At 41.0% G+C, this 23,754-nt stretch overlaps 2 protein-coding genes across 2 annotated transcripts; one reads left to right on the top strand and one right to left on the bottom strand.

The window, feature by feature from the left end:
• Nucleotides 1–2,727: 2,727 nt before the first annotated feature.
• Nucleotides 2,728–4,205, top strand: LOC120414826 (V-type proton ATPase subunit S1). The gene is made up of 2 exons (XM_039576153.2): nucleotides 2,728–2,937; nucleotides 3,001–4,205. The coding sequence occupies exons 1-2, from the start codon at nucleotides 2,837–2,839 to the stop codon at nucleotides 4,064–4,066; spliced, it is 1,167 nt and encodes a 388-aa protein (XP_039432087.1). The 5' UTR covers nucleotides 2,728–2,836; the 3' UTR covers nucleotides 4,067–4,205.
• Nucleotides 4,206–9,568: 5,363 nt separating this feature from the next.
• Nucleotides 9,569–11,847, bottom strand: LOC120414813 (5-aminolevulinate synthase, erythroid-specific, mitochondrial). The gene is made up of 2 exons (XM_039576135.2): nucleotides 10,288–11,847; nucleotides 9,569–10,119 (listed from the first exon to the last, which is right to left on the bottom strand). Exons 1-2 carry the CDS (start codon nucleotides 11,818–11,820, stop codon nucleotides 9,994–9,996), a joined length of 1,659 nt encoding a protein of 552 aa, XP_039432069.1. The 5' UTR covers nucleotides 11,821–11,847; the 3' UTR covers nucleotides 9,569–9,993.
• Nucleotides 11,848–23,754: the final 11,907 nt, after the last annotated feature.

The raw sequence follows: 23,754 nt of genomic DNA, 5'->3' as shown, positions 1-23,754 counted from the left end.
TTAAAAATGTTTCTAAAACAGTAAAAAAACATTTCAATGGTTAAAAAAGTTAAAAAATATAGATCATCCTAAAAAACTGACTTTAAAATTTTTCTAATTCTCAAATTTACACGCGCTTATATTTTTTTTACAGAATTCGGTAAATGATAAACAGTTCGGTAAAGTGAAAACTACTGAGTTTGGTAAAATCGACGCCAACATTTCAAAAAAGCATCATGTACAAACCGTGCGTTTTGAGAAAAACGTATTTCGACGGCAACATTTCAAAAGGCATCATGTACATTTTGACATTTTCTGGGTTATTGCATATTCCGAAAGTACTCCTAATTAGCTACCTCTCCGAAACGAAACGAAACTATTGGCACTACGCCCCCCGGGGCATGGCCTTCCTCTAACGTGGGATTTCTGCTCCAGCGCCTCTGACGAGACAGGAGAAACCGGGACCGACGTTTTACTTCACCATCCGATAGAAGCTCAGTGGATAAGGCGGGAATCGAACCCGCGTCTCATAGCATCATCGGGATCGGCAGCCGAAGCCGCTACCCCTGCGCCATGAGACCCGCTACCTCTCCTCCTAAACTGAGAAAAAAAATGAATTTTGAGCATAATTTTTCAATTCCCATTTTAATATAAAAGTAAAAGAAGATGTTCTAATGATAACAAACGTTGAAAAACGTTGCTTTTATTGATACTTGATCATCCATTTTCATTAAAACATTATTTCCATCATAATATTTAAGAAAAACAAACATAACTTTTTTTGAAATCACCAACGTTTATATCACCCTTTGTTATGATTCGTTTTTCTTCGCCGAATGTACATGGCGCTTTTTGCAAGTGGAAAGGAAGTTTTGTTATGATTCGCTTTTCGTCCTCCAATGTACATGGCGTCTTTTTCATGATGCATGTAGTCTTTTATTTGACAGGGCTATATAAACAGGCACTGCTGATGTCAGAGATTTGGTTTATGCTACTTTATTTAAAATCATTATTAAACAGACTTTACTGACTTTACTTTACGTGCAAAAAACAAAGTTTGAACGATGTTTTTGTTCGCAAAATATACTGATTTGATCAAATTGAGTTCTGCAAAGTTCTAGGTCATTGAAAAAAAAAAGAATCGTCCTTATTGGTTGAGTTATGCCCGAGAACCAGCGCGTTGAATTTACCGTTCCAACTTTTTTAAGGGCTTGGCAGTTAGAATGATAAATATAATTGATGTTATGTTTTTTAATTTGTTCTTTTTGAATTTTTAAACTTTAGAATTTTCGGAATCAAGCACTGGACGGATTTAGAGTTTTATGCAGCTAATTCTATTCAAAAAGAGCCTCGACTCCATCTCGAGCCAGATCGACTCGAGGCGCGAGCCAAAATTCTCAGCGGGTATGAACGACAAAATCGCCCTTTTTAGGAGCTACTGATTTTTGCTCGCTCATTGAAATGAGCGGCTCATTTGAATAACTTTTTTCTCTTTTTCAAGATTTTGATAAAAAGTTAATTTTAAGGCATGTTTTTTTTTATTGGATTGTTACAAATTATTTGAAAAAAGCTTCAGTTTTAGATTTTAAATAAAGTTGCCATTAATTTTACGAATTTACGTTTATTTCTGGTAAAATAAAAAAATACTGATATGGTTTTTGGCAATAATGTTTAAACGGGCAAGATTTTGTTTTTTTCGAATTTACATGGTTTATTTAGTAGTTTTTTGGGAAAAAATTCCAAGTTCATTTCGAAATGCTTGAATTTGTATTTGAGTTATATTTTCCTGAGTAAAAATCCGGTTTGTACGACCGCGAGGGATTAAATGAACTTTTAAATCAATTTAAAAAAAATAACTTGGCGGCCCTTCTTGACAATATCAAATTTTGATCTATTGAAGAAATCTAGATTAAACTTTCAAAACAATCTATTCCTCATGGGCTTCCTATGCAGATAGGACCTTTTGAAAATTTATTTTAGAAATCTGGATTTTTTTTTGAATAGGTCCAATAAACCAAATTTCCAGTTTTTGTTTTTTGGGTGTTTTTGAAACCGTCTTGAGTCAGGGGTCAGGGGTATTAAAAAACACCCAAAAAGAAAACTGAAAATTTGGTTTATTGAACCTTTTCAAAAAAAAAAAAAATAAATAAATAAATAAATAAAATAAAAAAAATAAACTCCAGAAATGTTGTCTTGTCAATTTATTTCTGTGCATTAAAATGAAAAAATAAAAATAAAATACCTTTCTTTAGTAAGAAAGGCAAAAAAGGATCAGAAACTAGATCAGAAATGGTTTTTTTTGACGATTTTTTATAACGAGGTGGAGGAGGTTCAAAAATCCATCTTTTTGTGAAATTACATTTTCAACTACATAACAAATTTAATACTGCAATTATTTAGAAAATTCGATGAGTTAAATTTTGTGAACCAAAACAAGACAAGTTTCAAAATATTTCCATCTTTGAACGGCTTTTTAGTCAAACTGCTCGCTCTTCTTTGCCCATCTCAAATAAGACCAATGTATTTTCTGTTTATATTGAATGAAATCCATTTTTTTTTTAATCAGCATTTTGAAAAATAAGGCGGTTTGCGAATGTTTCAATCTTGAGTAATTTTACCTCCCAAAATGCCTTTCCTCCAATCACCGTGCAACATCGACCGAATGTCGTACGCAGCCAGTCGCCATCCCAGCCTTCTGTCATCATCGTCATTGCGTCAGCTGAGTCAGTCACGAGACCCATTTTGGAATTCGCCCGTGGAGGAGAAAAGAAATCGCGCTCCGCAAACGATTCCGGACCATTGGCAGGTTCGTGTCCCCTACGTCCAAAAGCAGACAAAAAAGTTGAAGTCCTAAACGATGAAGTTTGGTTGCTGTGCCGCGGCGCTTCTGGCGCTGGTGGCGTTGTCCACCTCCGCCCTGGCGTCGGATGTTCCCGTTTTCATCTGGGGCAAGCCATCGTGAGTATTGAGGTTCAATATGGTCAGGAGTGAGTGGGTCATGTGATGTTTGTTTTTTTGCAGCGTGACCTACGTTCCGGCGCTGTCCCAGTACACGACGGCGGAGTTTGCGGCCCTGCTGGAATCGCAGACCGATGCCGGAACGTTCACGGTGGTGTTCGCCGAGGAGCGCCTCTCGACGGAGGATTTGGCCCAGTGCAAGCTGAAGACGCAGACGTGCTTCCGGAACCTGGCCAAGGTCGAGCGCAAGTCGTACCTGCCGAGCGTGCAGGAACCGATGGCCACGTTCGGGAGTGACTTTGAGGATATCCAGAGCGTTCAGCTGGCCGGGGATGGTTCGCTGAGCGAGCGGATTGTGCCGAAGGCGGGTTCCATCGTGGTGGTCAACCTGAGCGGGGACGACTTTGCGTCACATGACGCTTTGATCGATGGTTTATATAACCGACTGCGGGCGGAGTTCCCGAACCTGCTGGCCGTGTACACCGGCAAGACGCCGTCCTTCCGCTACTCGTCGCTGATCCGTCGCACACGTCAGGCGGAACCGACCGTCCCCAATGATGTCCTCCAGATTCCGAACACTTTCATGATGTACTACGAAAAGTTCGAGGCCGGCCCCGTCGGAGGTCCGTTGACCGCGGTGGTCTTCAACGGCGTCACCAAGGAGGATGCCAACAGCTCGGACACCACCCTGCAGGTCAACCTGAGCGGTCCCGCGGCCGATCTCCGCATCAACTTTGCCCTCGCCCAAGGCAACTGGCAAATCATGGGTGTAACGTACAACCAGGTGCCGTATTACCTGCGCCACCGCGTGGACATCAACCAGCACTTTTCGTACCGCTGTAACGACATGCGCTACGTCACGCCGGACATGAAGAACGAAATCGTGCTGACCGAGGTCCAGCTGCAGCCGCACTGGCAAAAACAAGACGAACCGGACTTTGTCAAGTTTGGCGACGCCTGGAACTGTGTTGGCTTCACTACGCCCGGAATTCTCACCGGACTGTTCCTGGTGTTTATTTTCATCTTCATCGGGGCGTACGGCATCACCTGGATGATGGACATCCGCACGATGGACCGGTTCGACGATCCGAAGGGCAAGACCATCACGGTCAACACGGCCGGAGATTAAGCGCAGAGTTGTTTCTACGTACGCACAAAGAGTTCCAGTAAAGTAAATAAAAAGTGCGCGCAACTTTCTCGTTTCAATGTTTGGAAAGTAATCGTTTCGAATGTGGTCTACTGGAATAAATAGAAAATTTGTCAAAAGATCTGATAGCGAGTTATGACTTCAACGGAATTGAAAGAAATTTCCTCAACTTTTTTTGCAGCATGAGCAATTTTCTACCAAAACCGGAAATGGATTTTAGTTGTATTTTTTTATTTGGCTGATACTTTTTGGGGGCCTTCCCTATGCTTAAAAAAGCTATTTTGTGTCATTGGTTCACCCATACAAGTCTTCATACGATGTTGGCAGCTGTCCATACAAAAATGGTAAGTAAATATTTGAAAATTAGTATTTCTCAAGGATTTTTTTTTGGTTGATTTGGTGTCTTCGGCAAAAATGGAGGGCTATCGAGAATAAATCGATACACGGAAAAAAAAATCGATTTTTATTAACTTTCTTTCACAAAAAGTCAACTTCAATTTGTCTCTCAGACAAATTTATAGCAAATTTTCTGAACTTATAGAAAATATATATATTTTAGAAATGATCACTCATGGTCACCATTTTTGAAAATCGAAAAACTGAAAATATTCCGCTAAAATCAAACTTGTGGTAGCTATAATATATTTTGAAAACGGGCCCCTTTATAAAAAAGGTGCAGGTGGTTATGTTACACATGACCAGTATGACAAAGAACTTAGCAGAAAAGCTTTTAAAATTGAGCAATTTTGTTGAATTATGCGTCAGATTAAATCAAAACATAATTGGATTTATATTTTCGTTTAATTTCTTTTAAGCTCCGTATTAAAAAACCATGATATCTCTATAATTCGATGTTTGTCCCCCAATCGGAACAATCGTGAGGTAGCGGCCTCTCCAGATTGTTGCCACCTTTTTTCGAAATGGCCAGTATTGTAAACCATTGGTTGTGATACCCATATTGCCAAAACTGCCAGATGTCTTCCCGGGAAAACTTTCCTTTAGGGCACCGGCCACTGCAGCTTTTGGCCAACTTTTTCTAAATTGCCATTTTCATTACCAATATCAAAAACCATGAAATTTGATACCAATATTGCCCAAAATCGTATGGTTCGGGAGAACCTCCCTGAGGGCACCGGCCACTCCAGGTTGGGGCCAATACTGTCAAAATGGCCATTTGCATTACCAGTATTGAAAATCATGAATTTTGATACTTATATTGCCGAAAATCGGTTAAGTTCGTTAAATGTCCACCCGGGACAACCTCCCTGAGGGCACCGGCCACTCCAGGTTGTAGCCAATACTGTCAAAATGACCATTTTCATCACCAGTATCAAAATCCAAGAAGTTTGATACCCATGTTGTCCAGTCTCGTATGGCCTTCCATCGGAACACCCCTGAGGAATCTGGCCACTCCGGGTCTTGTGGCCAGAATATTCCGGTGGCTCTCAATTATTCTGGCTGGCCTGCCTCCGCTTGGTCTGCTCCTAGCTCCGAGCTAGCTGCTTTTCGGCCAACTGCTTCCAGGTCCAGGTTGTTGTTTACTCCTCTGCGTCCATCGATAGAATGATTTCCCAGGGTTGACGGAGCGGGGTTATGTTGGCTTAGAATGGAGACGGATGTCCCGCCCCTTTGCGCCGGTTATCCAATTCCTACGTCATTCGCTTTTTGATGCACTGGTGGGAATGGGAAGTCGTAAAGGCAGCATTTTTGCCACCGATTTTCATTCCATCGTCATCGTTCGAACCGACAATATCGTAGCAGCAGCAGCAGCAGCAGCAGCGGAAAAAAATCAACAACTGGAGGAAATCAAGAGTGAGCTCCGAGAAGAAGAAACATGCCACCGTGTGCGTGAAATTGCTGCCAAAACGACGTCGAAGGAGAAAAACAAGGCCTACTTGGATGGACGCTCGAGAAGATAGCCACAAGAATCAACTTCTGCTGCAATTTAACAAAATGGCGCTTTTCAGCACCAACGAAAAATTCCCGAAAGAGTTATTGTTTCAAATGATTCATGCACTGCTTTTGGTGCATTTTTAAAGCTTTTGACGCTTGGCGTTTAAATTCATTTAAATATTTCCCCCAAAATTTTCATTTAAAAAAAATTACGAATATTAACAATTTTTGCTTGCAAGTGTCAAACTTCAAACGATCGCAGTTGGCCTTGAACAAGCAAGCGCGTGCTTTGACCCACGCAAAAATTCTTTCCGCTCTCTGATTGGCTGTTTTGTTATGTCGATGAGTCGTGAAGGCAGCATTTTTGCCAACGATTTTCATTCCACCGTCATCGTCAATGATCACAGTTGAGCCTTGAACAATTGCTCAAAATCATATGGTTCGGTAAATTTCCTCCCGGGAGGACCTCCCTGAGGGCACCGGCCACTCCAGGTTTTGGCCAATACTTTCAAAATGGTCTTTTTCATTACCAGTATTGAAAAACATGAATTTTGTTACCCATATTGCCAAAAATCGTATGGTTCGGTATATGTCCTCCCGAGAGATCCTCCCTAAGGGCACCGGCCACTCCAGGTTTTGGCCAATGCTGTTAAAATGGCCATTTTCATTACCAGTATTGAAAACCATGAATTTTGATACCCATATTGCCCAAAATCGTTTAGTTCGTAAAATGTCCACCCGGGACAACCTCCCTGAGGGCACCGGCCACTCCAGGTTGTAGCCAATACTGTCGAAATGACCATTTTCATCACCAGTATCAAAATCCAAGAAGTTTGATACCCATATTGTCCAGTCTCGTATGGCCTTCCATCGGAACACCCCTGAGGGTTCTGGCCAATCCGGGTCTTGTGGCCAGTATATTCCGGCTGGCCTGCCTCCGCTTGGGCTGCACCTTGCTCCAGGCCAGCTGCTTTTCGGCCAACTGCTTCTGGGCCTCCAGGCCATCTACTTCCAGGTCCAGGTTGTTGTTTACTCCTCGGCGTCCAGCGATAGAATGATTTCCCTGGGCTGATCGAGCGGGGTTATATTGGCTCAAAATGGTGACGGATGCCCCGCCTCTTTGCGCCGGTTATCCCAAACCTCATCATTCGCTTTTTGTTGCAACTGTGTGGAAAATTCCACGCAACAGTGTTTTGTTGCGTTGCAGACCCCTTCCCCAGTACCAAGCATGCAACATTTTCGTAACGCGCGACATTTTTCGATTTTCTGGATTGACACCTCACCAGAATAGAGTAGAGATCAAAATTTCTCAGAAGTACTTTTTAATTGCAAATTCGATTTTATTCGAAAAATGAAGTTAAAAAATTTTTGCGATCAAAATTTTGATTTTTTGAAAAAATCAGTATTGATTAAAAAATTCATAACTCGGTTAATGATTTTTTGCACAACCTGGAAATTTCAGAAAAGTTGGCATTTTATGTCCTCTAAAACATATCAAAAAAATTAAAAAAATAAAAATAGTGTTTTTTTGCAAATCAAGTTTTGATTTGATTTGATTTGATGTGATAACCAACAGGGCCACAAGGATGACCTATGTAGCGGTTGCCTAGAATTACAGTGGCTCAGACTTAAAGGGAGCATCTTCAAATTACTGCCGTATGAAGGGCCAAAAGGGGGTGGTTGGACGCGAACAAGCAAAATCACTCACGGTGTCCTCAGGGGATGAGAATCTCCTTCCGACAGTAACCTCCAATAACTCCGAAAAAAGTCTGACAAAGCTGAAAAACAGGGCTCGCACCCTGTTGGGGGCCTAAAAGGGCGCGGCAGACAGCTGGAAACTGACAGAGGTCAATAGATGTAGTAATTAGACAATCCTTAAGAATTGTACAATTAATACACTATTTTCCCCTTGTGACGTAGTTCTGGTCTTCCACTATCTACATCCAGTCTCCGCCACTACAGCATACTGTCCACTGCCCTGATGCTCCCTCCCCGATCCCCGGCTTTGATTCTAACTACTAATGAAAAGGAAAATCATAGATGAGAAAAGGTCAATGCGGATGGAGAGCAAATCGAGCTCAGTATCCCCTCACAAAGACTGGTAGTAAGTGTGAAAAAAGCAATGAAATATAAGAAGAAAGACAAGACGAAAAATGAAAAGATATTATGTCAATGCGGATGGATCGATGATCCCCTCACAAGGACACAAAAGAAACAGATGGTAGGAAGAAGCAAAAGAAGAACAGTAAATCAGGAATAAGAAAAAGTCAAGGCAGATGGAGAGCAAGTTGAACGCAAAGAAAGTCAATGCGTATGGGGAGCAAAATTTACTTGCTTCCCTCACAAAGGCATCAGTTAAGCTATGGATTTAAAATGGGCAGATCTCACCAAATTTCTCGATCATGGCTTGCGTTTCTTCTAGAACCAGTCCCAATTCTTCTTGACTCGAAATCATTTGCGCAGCAAAATTGCCTCTTCAGCTAAATCCTTGATTTTTTAGAGGGCAGCCACACACAGAAAACACCACTGGCCAGACCCCACTCCGGTCATGGTCCTCGAAATGCCAATAAGTCTCTGGATCCATCTTCGGCCCCGTTTTCGGACGGAGTTGGTCCTCACTTCACGGAACAGGACATTCACTGACCACAATACTACTATTCATACATCACATAACAGCAAGTGGAAACTTTTTCTAGAACTAGTGCCTAAATGGTTCCAACGGGCACTGCGTAAAAACACGGAATATTCTTTTTTAAGCTTTTGCTCTTAAGACCCAGCTGATTTTTATCCACAAAACAACTTTTCCTCTATTGAAAAAAACAATTCATTTGGTGGGGGACACTCCACCTCTTCACCGGAGATTTAACGATACGCGAAGGAACCACGGGACGGAATGTTACCGACGACTTTAAAAAAAGATATCTTTTTCAATTTTTATAAAAAATATGTTTTTTTCATCGAATATGACGCGAGCAAAAATTTCACGACCTTCCTATTACGCGACCTACTTCGATTTTTATGTTTTTTTGCAAATCAAGTTTTAGTGATAAAAAGTTTAATAAAAAAATCACCATTTTTTTACCGTGTATCATTTTTTTTCCAGTGTAGTCCGTATCCATACCTACAACTTTGCCGAAGACACCAAATTGATCGAAAAATTCCTTCAAAAGATACAGATTTTTGAATTTTCATACATCATTTTTGTATGGACAGCTGCCAAATCTGTATGGAAAATTATATGGAAAAACTAATGATGCAAAATGGCTTCTTTGGGCATACCAAATTGATGAAGTTTCAGTCGGATAAAAAAAAAATATAAAAATTAAAATTGAAGAAAAAAGATCGATTTCGTAGAGAATTGCTCAAAGAATTTAAATTAGCCAAGCCGTTTTTCTTTTTCATTGAATAAATAAATAAATTTGTGGTTGATATAATCTTCGACCCAGGACTTTCGGATGAAGAAAAAACAACTTTTGCTTTATATTTGCAACATTTGATATATTGTTCCACACAGATATATATTTTATCTTTTTTTTATTGTCAACAACATATCGACATACACATGGTATTTTCATGGGAGGCTTTTTGACCTGATGGTAACATTTGCAGGAATTTTAAAAGCAAACCGTTTTCACAATTTATTTGAAGGTAACATAACAAAACGGTTCTTGCCTTTGCATTACGAATTATTTAAAAAAAGAAAAACAACATAAAAGTAAACCAACAGACATGTTTAAAAAAAAAGTATTGACACCACTATGTCCATTTGATCACAGTTGCGTGGAAATAGCATTAAATTTAACAAAGAAAAAACACTTCCGGTTCCGGAAGGACACCTAGAGACACGTGACTGCACGATATGCTGCTGCTGTTGAACATTGAACATAAAAACAAGAAATAGTACACAGACACCATTCACCGAAATTTTTGAAATTCTTTTTTTTTTTGCGTGGAATATTTTCTGTCTGACTCAGACTGCGGCCCACTTCCGGCGCGAGAGAGCTGTGAGAGTGGGCTTAGTTTGCGATGGCCGCAATCTGGGGGCAGTTCGGGATCTGACAGTTGATTTCGGCGGCGCAAGCGGCCTTGGTGCGCGACTCGAAGCGATCGAACAGCAGCGGTTTACGGCAGAAGGTGCACTCCTGTCGGAAGGAGAAAATAACATGATATTACAATAACACTCCAATAACATAAAAAGTTATTTTATTGTTGTCTAGTACTTTTCAATGTTATTTTGCCACTAACTTTAGGGGGACCATCGATAAACTAATTAGAAAAAACATCAAAAGCTATCAGTTTGTCAAACTTACCGCAGTGCACGGTGGTCCGTTCAGCGGCAGCCCCAGGTCCTTCCAGACGACCTTCATGTCCCGGATCAGGATGTCCATCATGTCGCGGTTGTGATGCGGTGTCGGCGCCAGACGGAGCTTCTCCTCGCCACGTGCCACCGTCGGGTAGTTGATGGCCTGGATGTAGTGGCCGAAGCGTTTGATCATCTGATCCGACACCTCGGTGCACTGGGCCGGGTTGCCGATCTTAACTGGAATGATGTGGCTTGGGGTGTGCTCGACGGGGAATCCTTCCTGCTGGAGCTTTGTGCGCAGGTAACGGACGTTGTCCTGGTGACGGGCGCGCAACTCACGACCCTCGTCCGAGGCCAGGATCTCGACGGCCTTCAGGGCACCGCACAGGACCGTCGGTGGCAGCGAAGTGGTGAAGATGAACCCGGCCGCGTACGAGCGGACCATGTCGATCAGCAGCGAGGTGCTGGCGATGTAGCCGCCCACGTTGCCGAACGCCTTGCCGAGCGTTCCCGACACGATGTCCATCTTGTGCAGCAGACCTTCACGTTCTCCTACACCGGCACCGTGAGCGCCGTACAGCCCAACGGCATGGACCTCGTCGACGAACGTCAACGCGCCAAACTCGTGCGCAATGTCGCACAGTTCCTCCAGCGGACAGATTGCCCCCGTCATCGAGTGCACCGTCTCAAATGCAACAATCTTAGGCAGCGACTTGTCCACCTTGGAGAGCAGTTCGCGCAGGTGCGCAGGATCGTTGTGGCGGAAGATGTGCTTCGGCACTCCGCTGTTCTTGATGCCCATGATCATCGACGCGTGGTTTCCGGCGTCCGAGAAGATGTGGCATCCGGGCAGAGCCTTGGCCAGCGTAAACAGCGTCGAATCGTTGGCCACGAAGCACGAGGTGAAGAGCAACGCCCCTTCCTTCTCGTGCAGCTGGGCCAGCCGCTTCTCGAGATTCTCGTGGTTCAGCGAGTTGCCGGAAATGTTCCGAGTTCCTCCTGCTCCCGCGCCGTACGTCTCCAGCGCGTTCGCCACGGCCTTCTTGACCTCCGGGTGGCACGACATGCCCAGATAGTCGTTCGAGCACCACACCGTAATCGGACGCTCACCCCAGGAGTACTCCAGCGCCTGGGGGAACTTACCGGCCTCGGCCAGACGGTTCACCTTCTTGAACACCCGGTACGAGTGGTCCTTCTTCTTGCGCATAATCTGCTCGTGGAAGAACTCCTCGTACTGGAAAGGCCGGCTCGCCGGAACGTCCACACTTTCCGCGCCCAGCTCCTTGACGTGGGGCGCGGCCGTGCTCAGGAACGGACACTTTTTGCCCCCCTCCTCCTTGGGCTTGGGCTGCTGCAGCGAGCTCAGGTTCCGGTTCTGCTCCACCTTGGCGGACGCAGACTCCACCGACGGCGGCGGGTTCTGCAGCGTCGAGATGGTGCGCGCCACCACCGGACACTGGGCGCCGTACGCCTTCAGCAGGGCCGGGGCGTAGTTGCGCACGTAGCTGGTGCTCAGACGGGTCAGGAAGGGGCAAGGCATCTTCTTAATGCTGCTTACCGAGCGGCACTGAGAGTCGGCGTGACGTGAAGTTACAATACGCTGGAACCCGACGCAGCGGACTCGATCACTCTATACGGTAGACTTTCGAATCTTTGAAGAGCAGACGCCGATCAATACCCTGTGTTAATTACTGGTCTAGTGACCCTGGTTGAGGGACCCTATGCGACCCAAATTCACAACCATTCTATAATCGTATTTCGATTTCACTTGAGTGGCGAAGACCCCCCCCATACTTAGCGACCTTTCATGAAAAGGCTTACAACAAAATCTACATTTCATCCATATTCGGTGACTTAGAAATCCCCTGACAACAAAGCCGCATTTCAAAAACACCCCACATAAGCAAAACAATCGAAATACTTTGATAATAAGGAACTTCCCAATACACACTCTACAACCCCCCCCCCATCCGACGATTCCCAAATTAATAACTTGAACATACCCCACACAATCTAAAGACAAGTATACTCCACAACCGTATCCTATGCCCTCGCCAAATACACTACATCTCGTAACAATAGAGAGCGAATGCATCTCCCACTAGTGAGAGAGAAGAGTCTCCCCACACTAACAATGCAATCAACAAAAAGACCTACCTTTCCAAACGAAAGTCCTTTACAAGATTTATTTGATAACGTCTCCCGGATCTTCACAGATATGTCTCTTTTACCAACAAAAGGTTTGACGTTTGCGCGAAATACGCGCTCGCGCAGTTATGTATATTCACTTTATCCCAAAAAGTACCAATTCTAAAAATATTTGTTTTGAAAAGCACAGAAAATTTGCTACAAAATTTATTCAAAAGCACATGAAGGATTGGACCCACGGGTAGCGAGCTACCGCCGCTTTCGGACACCAGCCCCACACAATTTGTCGTTTCCGGAAGTCTCACCTAAACAACCCCACCATTTAGTTAATGGTCGATATATCATCAATCATGGTCCCAATTTTCAATTCGCACATATCGCAACTTTTCAGTTTGGTAAGATTTCCTTGACGCACTTAAGCACCAGGAATCCCGACCGTAAACACGCTCTTCCCTAACCCCTACACAACTAACACTTGCTCAGCGATAGTCGTAGCAACATCTACTCCCCCTCAAATCTATAACTATCCCTTCCATCCCCCCAACAAAACCTTAACCTCCAAAACCCACTTCCTTTTTATTACCCAACCTACTTTAAATCATACCTACACCTCTCCACCCCAAACACTATATCCACACCCCAAACCAACCCTCCCCCCCATAAAACAAAAACTAAATCCAACCCCCCCACCAATAACAAACCATATACAATAAAACACCATCCCACAACCACAATAATCTACTATAAACACATAATCACAAACAAAATACTCTTATAAAATAACCCCACAAAATTACCACCTCCAAAACACCCCTAAAACCCCCTACCCCACTACCACAAATATAACCACCAAACACCAACCCCCCACATCTACCTTTCACCCCACCCCATCAAAACTCTCCCCTTATCCTCAAACCCCCACCTTCCCATTACTATCCCTCCAACACCACAAAACTCCACCCCCCCACTTACCCCTCCCTCACTACCAACACATCTCTAACACTCCCAACCCCACTACCACCCACTCTTACCCCCCCCACCTCAACTCAATACAATCTTTCCCCCAAAATCCACTTTCCTCATCTCACAACCAACCCCACTCACCCACCCCCCCCTTCCCATCACCACCCCCCCCCCAATCCCACCCCCTCATCCCCCAACCTAGATTCCCTCCCCTCCCCCTAAATAATCCCTCCTCCTACCAATTACCCCCACTCTAATCCACTCTAATCTGACACTTCATCTCCTCACACAAAGTACCCCGACTCCCACCCCGGATAGTAAACGACGCCGCCCTCTAAACCACACAATCGAGTGACCCCCACTAACCCGCTGATAGCTCGATTAACTCAGTCCCATGCGATGCTAGCGACGCCCCCGAACTCGCGATGCCTCAGGTACCATCCACCGCCAGTTGACTCAACATACTGCGAATCAAAACAATACCGTCTACAATCACAAATTACTTCCCTTTCCCACATTGTCGCGCCCCTTTCTTTTAGCCGTCTCGACTCTGACCCTCGCTGGTCAAAGGTTTACGATCCGTTTCCACAGGCCACCAGCTAGGTCATCATGAAAACCAAGCCAACGTGGAGGTAAGAAAATAGGACACTTGCAAGGAACCAGAGCTATACTGTCCTGATCAAGAAAGATCTAACAGGACTACGGACGTAGTCAGTGACGCTCCTTCCAGGATGTTCCTCGCCTGAGCGTCAACTGAAGAGATATCATCAGAATCATTCGCACTTGGCCTGCTTCAGCAACTAATGGTCCAATTTTCAATGTTAAGACATGAAACATTCGTAAAATTTTCCGATCTTTTCGAAAAAAATATTTTGTAAACTTTTAAATCAAGACTAACATTTCAAAAGGGCCAAACATTGAATATTACGCCCATTTAAAATGCTAGTCTTGATTTAATTTTTTTCAAAATATTTTTTTCGAAAAGATCGGAAAATTTCACGAATGTTTCATGTTTTAACATTGAAAATCGGACCATTAGTTGCTGAGATATCGACATTAGAAAATGGTGGGTTGTTTAGTTGAAACTTAGAAAACTACAATTTTAGTGTTTCCTTTCCTTAAAGCGGCTGTATCTCAGCAACCCGAGGTCCAATCTTCAATGTCTTTTAGACAATTGTATAGCACATTTTCAGAACTTAAAAAAATATTTGTAGAAATGGTCACTCATGGTCACTATTTTTAAAAATCGAAAAACGGAAAATATTTCGCTAAAATCAAACATTCGGGGGCTATTTCTTGAAAACAGAGCCCTGTATCAAAAAATCTGTAGAGTACGATTGGAAATTCAATTTTACATTAAAAAATAACGTCAAATTTGTGTTTGCATGAAATTTCGAGTTTTTCCAAAAATCACTATTTTTAAAAAAAATCATAACTCGGCGGCAGATTTTTTGACCAATCTTTTCTATGGCTCAAAAGTTGCGAATATTTGTCCCCTAAAACATATCAAAAAATCTCGAAAATCAAAAAATATGTATTTTGCGAAATTGAGTTTTTGTAAAACAAAGTTAATTAAAAAATCTGCAATTTTTTCCGTGTACCTCTTTTTTCTCAATAGTCCTCAACAATACCTAAAACTTTGCCAAAGACACCAAATCGATCAGAAAATTCATTCAAAAGTTACAACTGTTTGAATATTTCGACGGTAACATTTCAAAAGGCATCATGTACATTTTGACACTTTCTGGGTTATTGTATATTCTGAAAGTACTTCTAATAAGCTACCTCTCCACCAAAAATGAGCAAAAGTTACTTCAGTAAAGTCTGTTTAATCATTATTTTAAATAAAGTAACATAAACAAAATCTCTGCCATCAGCAGTCCCTGTTTATATAGCCCTGTCAACCTGTCAAACAAAAGGCTACATAAACCTCGTGACGAAAAAAAAGCAACATGAACAAAGCGCCATGTACATTCGGCGAAGAAAAACGAATCATAACAAAGCGCCCCCCTCAGTGACAGCAGGGTGATATCGACGTTGGTGATTTCAAAAGAAGTTATGTTTGTTTTTCTCAAATAAAATTACGGAAATAATGTTTTATTGAATATGGATGATCAAGTATCAACAAAAGCAACGTTTTTCATCGTTTGTTATCATTAGAACATCTTATTTTGCTTTCATATAAAAATGGTAATTGAAAATGGATGCTCAACATTCAAATGCGTTTTTCTCAAAATGCATGGTTTGTACATGATGCTTTTTGAAATGTTGGCATCGATTTACGTATTATTTTTGTATAGAGTTATCTACGTGCGCATGTATTGCGTATACGTACACGAAAAAGATTGAGGTTAAATTTTGTACCCGCCAGCAAAACAAATGGTGTGCAAGTGTGCGTGAGATCGGCCTTAGTTAGCTCAATGGACAGCTGCCAAAATTGTATGGAGACTTGTATGGGTGAACCGTTGACACAAAATAGCTTATTTGGTCATAGGGAAGGCCCCCACAAAGTTTGAGCCAAATCAAAAAATACAAATAAAATCCATTTCCGGTTTTGGTAGAGAATGGTCTTAATTGCAGACTTTGATGCATTCGATTTGGAGATATTCTCTCATATTCGAAGAAGTTGTAGTTCGATGGTTGTTGGATTTCATTTACTGTCATAAAATTTATACCTTTCGAGAACAATTTTATTTGCTAAATGGAGCTTTGAAGGGAATTTTATATTCAATTATTGTTGATGTATGTGTTGCAGGCCAAGTGCGAATGATGCTGATGATACCTCTTCAGTTGACGCTCAGGTGAGGAACATCCTGGAAGGAGCGACACTGACTACGTCCGTAGTCCTGTTAGATCATTCTTGATCAAGACAGTATAGCTCTGGTTCCTTGCAAGTGTCCTATTTTCTTACCTCCACGTTGGCTTGGTTTTCATGATGACCTAGCTGGTGGCCTGTGGAAACGGATCGTAAACCTTTGACCACCGCGGGTCAGAGTCGAGACGGCTAAAAGAAAGGGGCGCGACAATGTGGGAAAGGGAAGTAATTTGTGATTGTAGACGGTATTGTTTTGATTCGCAGTATGTTGAGTCAACTGCTGTGGATGTACCTGAGCATCGCAGAACGGGGTTTCTCTTCTTTTCGTTTTTATCTACCATTAGAGAGCCTGGAGCTTGTTAGAGAACGGACATCTCGAGCCTGAGGTGCCAGTCGAGGCACGGGAGCTGACAAACGTATGGTGCCTATCGAGCAAAATCCTTTGTGACGGTTCTCGTGCTTCGATTGGTGCTTTTGATTTGAGATGTCCGTTCTCGAATAAGCTCCAGGTTCTCTATCTACCATCTATATTCTGTTTATTTTGTTTTCAATAATCATACCCTACACTAACATAATCGCGCGCGCACCCGTTATAGAAAGAGAGAAAGTGTCAATACAGAGAAACCAAACACATCCTCCTCTAACTACAAAATACTACGCAACATAACAAAATACCTAATATCATCATACATACCCCCCCATACATAATCCAACAATCTCTCATAACCAAAAATAAAACAATACATACACACAATTCCACCTTAACACACACATCCAAAACAACACCAAACAACTAATAAATAATAATAACAACTCACAATAACCAAAAAAAAAAACAACAAATTACCACCAACACAAAAAAAACACAATCACAACCCCACTAACAAAAAACCAATACCCCCAATAAACCCACCAACTCACCAAAACAACCCCCACATCTTACACCCTCCAACACCCCAAAATCCTCAAACCACCCCTCAACCCCCCCGCTAAACCACAATACCAAAAATCCCCCAAATCCACCCCATAACTTCCCCCCCCCATACCCCCCCCCTCTCCCCCCTCCCTCCACTACACACACACTCACTCATCACCCCCCCCTCCCCCCCCCCCACCCCCCCTCCCCCCCCACTCCCCCCCCTTAAACCCCTATCACCCCCCACCCTACCCCACCCCCCAATAAAAATCCAACCCCACCCCACCCCCCCCTAAAAAATCCCCAAACCATCCCTAATCACTTCCCCCACACCCTTAACTTCTAAACACCCCACTCAATCCCATTATTTTTCCCCCATTTGCTAATCAACAGATATTCATATATAGAGAGAGAAAAACACAATTTCCTTCTTTCCCCCTCGCCCTCCCCACTCTCCTACCCTCCTCCCCCCTCAAAACTTCAACCAAATCAAATCCCCCAACCAATATTACCATTTCACTCTAGATTTCTCATAAATTTACTTACATCTAACCCTACGTACTGTACCACCCCCGGCCGAGTTAAAATGCGTAACCGGAAAAGAAGGTGTGCATGCCTGGCACGAACACTCAAAGCGTGTTCTAGCGTGCTGCTCGTACTGACTCAGAGCAAGGGTGAGATGTAGGTGTAAGGGCAGTGCGTGTTCGTCGGGAACCTTGTGCATAAGATCGGTCAAGGCCCGTTCTTACACTGAAAATTGCGAATTGCGAATTGCGAAATTATTGTTGATGTATGTGTCCATGATTCTCTCCCTCCATTTGCATCGTTCTGTAGAAAGCTTATTCTCTTTCTCGATGGTCCCTTTGATATTGACAACGAGAGAGTCGACTGTATTTTCAAAATAAGCTTTATTATGTATTGAAAATTACACTAATAAATCAATCAGTTTCCTTAAAATTTGATTTGATTTGATATCAAAACAAATAGTTTGACATTAGTTTTCAGCTTGATTATGAAAATTTAATTCTCTGCGATATGTCATAGTTCGACACACAGTTCCACAGTACTTAACTCAAAAATGTATTTTTTTTAAATAATACTTCGGATAATTGAATGGCTGAGACTTCGGAAATAAATTATTTACTGTTCTTATTAAATTTTCCAGACACTTTTAATACCTAATGATCCTTGATTGTTTTTTTATTTGCTTTGAATAAATTCAATTTCGAATGCCTTCGTTTAAATTGTTTACGAAATTATTTTGCTTCTGAAACTAATTTTCCATGTTTAGTTCTCAAAGCTTGATCGATCGTTTTAACCAAGTTGCACCTTGAACCTATCAATTTTGCACAATTCACATCTAGGTTCAACCGTTCAACTTTAAGTTCTGTGTTCGTGTCCGGCACCTTCCACTGAAATGTTAACAAAAAAAAAACCTGAACAAATCACCTCGCGCGCGCACACGAATTGTACAAACACGTGTGTTTGAGTGCGCACGAAAAGGCATTCTAATTAGTAAGAGGTCCAAGGGCACCCAAGCACCAAGCACGATCAACGATTGGGATCAACGGCTTAAGGTTTTCGCGAGGAGAGGTTGAACACCGTTTTACAATTGCAAATTGGGTGTCGTCCGACGGTTTGACGTGGTCAGCAATATCCAATTCAAATCAATTGCTTTGAAGATCCGTCCATAGAGCGCTCGTACCTTGTTCATGGTGACGACGGACTTCTGGCCACGGCAGTCCCCAAGTTGACTCAAGTTGACAGACGATATTCGTTTGAGGATTAATCTCTCACACTCTCTTCTTCAGCAGATACCAGAAATCCGGCTGGACATGCCGCAAACGGGTCACTTTGGGCAGCAAACGAGTCGGTCTACTAACAAACTGTACTACGACACCTGACTCAGCGATAACTGGTTGCAACTCTCGCGCACCAAGATCTACTAAACTAGTTCACAGCTCCACAGTCTGCTGTCACGATGACCGACGACGACGACGACGACGGTGGAGTTCGCGGTTACTTAACTCTCTCAACTCAACTCGCTACTTAGTACACACCGGAGAGGGACACCTGGGGGTCGTGCTGCTTTCGGTCTGAACGCGAACTGTACACTAAATAAGTTCGACACGGCAGAGCAATCGAACCGTTTATATAGCCTCGCGAGCTGGCTTTGCGCAAGTCTCTGCCGTCAATTCATCAGAGTAGTACGGAGAGGTTGTGCGTGTTGGCCAATGGTTTCGGTCACTATCACCGCCAGCGTTTGGGGCGTTTTGGACTGGCCGCTGGGGGACGTCGTCAGCGGGATGCTGCAAACGGTTGCGCGGAAGATCCTGGAGAGGTTCAGGATTGAGAGGAATGTTACGAAATTCTGGGAAGGTCTCTCCCGTTTTGAGAGAAGGACTTACCAAGTGTTCATGAGCGAATCGCGTGTTAATCGGGGGTTGGTCGAACGAATAATAAAAATATGGTGTCAATTTACAAAAAGGCAAAAGAGAGCCATCGGGAAAGGTTACCAGGTTGGGCATCGGCTGACCCGTTCGGTTTTTGGTCTTTTTGGGGTGCTGTAACGCGATATCGCAAACAAACACCGTTTGTCAGGGTGGAGCGATGTAATTTGGAAATTGAAATGAATAACACTTTACAAAAGTATTTCTAGATTTTGTAGTTGCTTAAAATATGTATCAACTTTTTTTTTTTAAAAAAAGCTGCATTTTTACATTGAAAAAGTTTCAGACACATTATTTTTTGAAACGATTGCTTTTTCTCCTACGTTTTGAGAATTTCACATATGAGCAATTCTCTCAGATTTCGGTCATTCGATTTTTTTTTGTATTTTTTAATCCGGCTGAAACTTTTTTGGTGCCTTCGGTATGCAAAAGGAGGCCATTTTGCATCATTAGTTTGTCCATAAAATTTTCCATACAAATTTGGCAGCTGGTCAAAGATGATGTATGAAAATTCAAAAATCTGTATCTTTTGAAGGAATTTTTTCATCGATTTGGTGTTTTCGGCAAAATTGTAGATATGAATATGGACTACTCTAAAATGATACACGGTAAAAAAATGGTGATTTTTTATTTAACTTTTTGTCACTAAAACTTGATTTGCAAAAAAACACTATTTTTAATTTTTTAAATTGTTCTCCGGCTGAAAAACTCTATAATAAAGAATAAAAAAAAAATTTTGGTATGTATTAGAGGACATCAAATGCCAACTTTTCAGAAATTTCCAGGTTGTGCAAAAAATCTTTGAGCGAGTTATGAATTTTTGAATCAATACTGATTTTTTCAAAAAATCGAAAAATTGGTCGCAAAAATTTTTCAACTTAATTTTTTGATGTAAAATCAAATTTGCAATCAAAAAGTACTTAAGTGAAATTTTCATAAAGTGCACCGTTTTCATTTTTAGGTGACTTTTTGAAAATAGTCGAAGTTTTTATTTTTTTTAAATTAGTGCACATGTTTGCCCACTTTTGAAAAAAATATTTTTGAAAAGCTGAGAAAATTCTCTATATTTTGCACTTTTGAACTTTGTTGATACGACCCTTAGTTGCTGAGATATTGCCATGCAATGGTTTAAAAACAGGAAAATTGATGTTTTCTAAGTTCCACCCAAACAACACACCATTTTCTAATGTCGATATCTCAGCAACTAATGGTCCGATTTTCAATGTTAAAATATGAAACATTCGTGAAATTTTCCGATCTTTTCGAAACAAATATTTTGAAAATTTTCAAACCAAGACTAAAATTTAAAAAAGGCGTAATATTTAATGTTTGGCCCTTTTCAAATGGGCATTACAAATAACTTTAAGATTTTGAATATTTTATTTTCTCTATAAAACATTCGGAACATTTCAAACTTAAAAAGTATGCTATTAGATAAAAAAATAAAAAGCCTTCTTCAATTAAAATATTACATTGGCAATCAACCTGTAACCACAAGCGTGTCAGGGGGTGTCCACAAATGACGTATTTTTCAAAACGTCCATATTATTGCCCCACCTTTCTCAAAGAGCTGGGCACGCTAGTGCCTGTAACTCATTTTCAAATCTTGAAGATTTGAGAGATATTGTTTACCTGAAAAGTTATGAAGTTCAATACACCCAAAATTCAGAGTCGAGATAATCGTTCTCTCAAAATTTATTGAGGGCTTAGTGCCAAAATCGATAAAATAATGGTACCAACTCACACCATCATAACAAATGAGTTCATTCGTTAGTTGAATCAATAAATCTCCAACAAGTGTCATACATCGACTTCTGACTTCTCCTTGGTCACCAAGCTGTGGTGGCCGAGGCAGCTAAGTCATTGGATTGGTTTATCAAAGGTCTCTGGTTCGGTTCCCGTTGTCGACACTTTTGGTTTTTTGTTTGACGGATGAACTTTTTTTGCAATTGAACCTCGAGAGAATAGTTCTATCGCCCATCTCGAGCTGTGTTCTCTGCGTCTGTGAATGGTACCACTATTCTCTCGACTCGAGACCATCATTCTCTCGGACTAGCGCTGCCAGTTTTGGGTGTAGTAGTTTATACAACTACCTCAATCTAATGAATTCATGTTGAATTTTCAAAGAATTTACAAAATATATTTTTGATAATATAGTTTCAAAGTATAAACGCAGAATAACAAATAACCGTATCATTTTACAAAAATATTATATTTTTTTTTGCAATATGGGAAATTCGTCTATGCATTTTAGCTTTGTTAATGTTTAATTTTGTAAAATAATAAAATTTTCAAGACATACCTTATTTTTTCAAAAAAAACTCATGTTATCATAATTCGTTATTAAATCAAATTTTCATAATTCGCAACATGAGTATCATCTGCTGCAAAATTTTGTACGCATTTCACTTCAAAAAATTTTAACAAAAAACGCATTTTTTGAAAATATAAAAAAAATTATGATTTGCAATACGGGTATCAAACAAATCGATTTTTTTTGTTTGTAAATTTCTCAAATTTCTACAACATACCATATTTTGTCATAATTACTCAAATGTTAATGAAAAATACGGTATTTTAATATCATGCTACTTTATGAAAATTTGAGTATTATACAGAAAAAAACTATAATTGAATGAAAATATACGCCGAATTTCACTGGGTATCAAATTAATATAAAAAATTTAGTGTTTATGAAAAATACGGCATTTTATGAAAATTTGAGTATTTTGCAAAAAAAATCTGATGAAGTGGAAATGTTTTCAAAATTTTGCTTGGTTTGATCCTCATAAAAAATAATGAATATTTAAGTATTTTCGAAAAAATACAGTATTTTGTGATTTTTTGCCTTTCTTACTTAAGAAAGGTATAAATTTTACTTTATGGTTGGGCCTCATTTTCATCTTCGTAAACAAGACGATTCAGCATGAATTTTGATCGGAAAAATTGCTAAAAAATCACACTGCATTGATTTTCGACGCTCTATCCATTCATCTTGACAGAACTCGGCTATCTCCAATGCTCGAATTTTGAGAAAATAAATTCCGTGGAGATCGAGTGATGTTCGTGTGTGGTAAAATTTTGCCAAATTTTGTGTCGCGTCGTTCTCAGCTCCCCTAAATCCGATTTTTCTGAATTCAGATGAAAGCTGGTGTGCTGAACCTGGGCGAGTTGTCGCTCAAATTCCGAAATATCCATCTGTTTTCGGATGTGATAAGACTTTCCAACGATTTACACAGTTTCCAATTGAATATATGGCCATTTTTTTTCTTCATTTTCTTACCTTCTATTTGTCTCAAAAAATTGCAAATTTTTCGAGCTCTACAACCTCACAAATTTTCATCGAGATTCATAATCTGGTTCTGGAGTAAGAGCCGTTTGATTGATCAAGTTGACAAGCTGTCAAGTTGAGCTTCGAATACTGGCACGAGAATGCTGGCGCATATATCTTGTGGCTCGAGATATACTCGTTTGTAGTAGCTTGTCTACCGATGTTTCCTACAACATTTAAGATATCGTAGCTTTTCGGTTTGTTTTGCCCTGTCCGTTTTTTGCATAACTGTCCAATGTTTATGCAAAATCATTTGTGAAATAGGACATTCATCCGGCTACAATCAATTTGTTTCCCGTGTGCTCTTAAAATCGCCTGAAAGTAGGCTTCATTTTTTGGTGATTTCGTAAGTTTAATTGAGGGTACACATCATTTATAATACCTTGCTTTCATCATAAGATTTTTTTTTTGTATCGTAACTCATTTTTTGTGCTGACGTTATAAATAAACAAAGTCGATGTTATGAATTGAAAGAAGTTCTACCAATGTTATATTCTTTAGAAAGAAAGGCTCTATCTCACCCCATGTGGGATTAAATCGGGGTTTTATTTTTAGTATTTATACTTTGAAACTGGAATGTATATTCTTAGTGTGAGCAAAGATTTCAAAAAAGTAGAATTGTCAGTTATCGTTAATAAGATTATCGCCGATAGATTTAACGAAATAATGATTTTTTTATAAAAGTGCTGAAAAGTTGAATTTTAAGCATTGTTATCCTTGTTGAAGAAAAGATGGCCATTTCATTTTTCCAGAATGGCAGAAAAAATAATGAGATTCACAACGGAATTGCAAAAAAATGCTCTAAATGGTAACTAACATTAATAAATACTGTAGGGGAGAGTGGGGAGACT

This window comes from Culex pipiens, chromosome 3, assembly GCF_016801865.2.
Source record: "Culex pipiens pallens isolate TS chromosome 3, TS_CPP_V2, whole genome shotgun sequence".
Taxonomy (NCBI): Eukaryota; Metazoa; Arthropoda; class Insecta; order Diptera; family Culicidae; genus Culex; species Culex pipiens.
This window is presented reverse-complemented; position numbering and strand designations above follow the sequence as displayed.

What these genes read in the sequence shown, in the direction of transcription:
- LOC120414826 (XM_039576153.2), top strand. Translation starts at nt 2,837, where the DNA reads ATGAAGTTTGGTTGCTGTGCCGCGGCGCTTCTGGCGCTGGTGGCGTTG. An exon ending in TTCATCTGGGGCAAGCCATC is followed by an intron (nt 2,938 to 3,000) that starts GTGAGTATTGAG and finishes GTTTTTTTGCAG; the next exon opens with CGTGACCTACGTTCCGGCGC.
- LOC120414813 (XM_039576135.2), bottom strand. Translation starts at nt 11,820, where the DNA reads ATGCCTTGCCCCTTCCTGACCCGTCTGAGCACCAGCTACGTGCGCAAC. An exon ending in ACGGACCACCGTGCACTGCG is followed by an intron (nt 10,120 to 10,287) that starts GTAAGTTTGACA and finishes TCCTTCCGACAG; the next exon opens with GAGTGCACCTTCTGCCGTAA.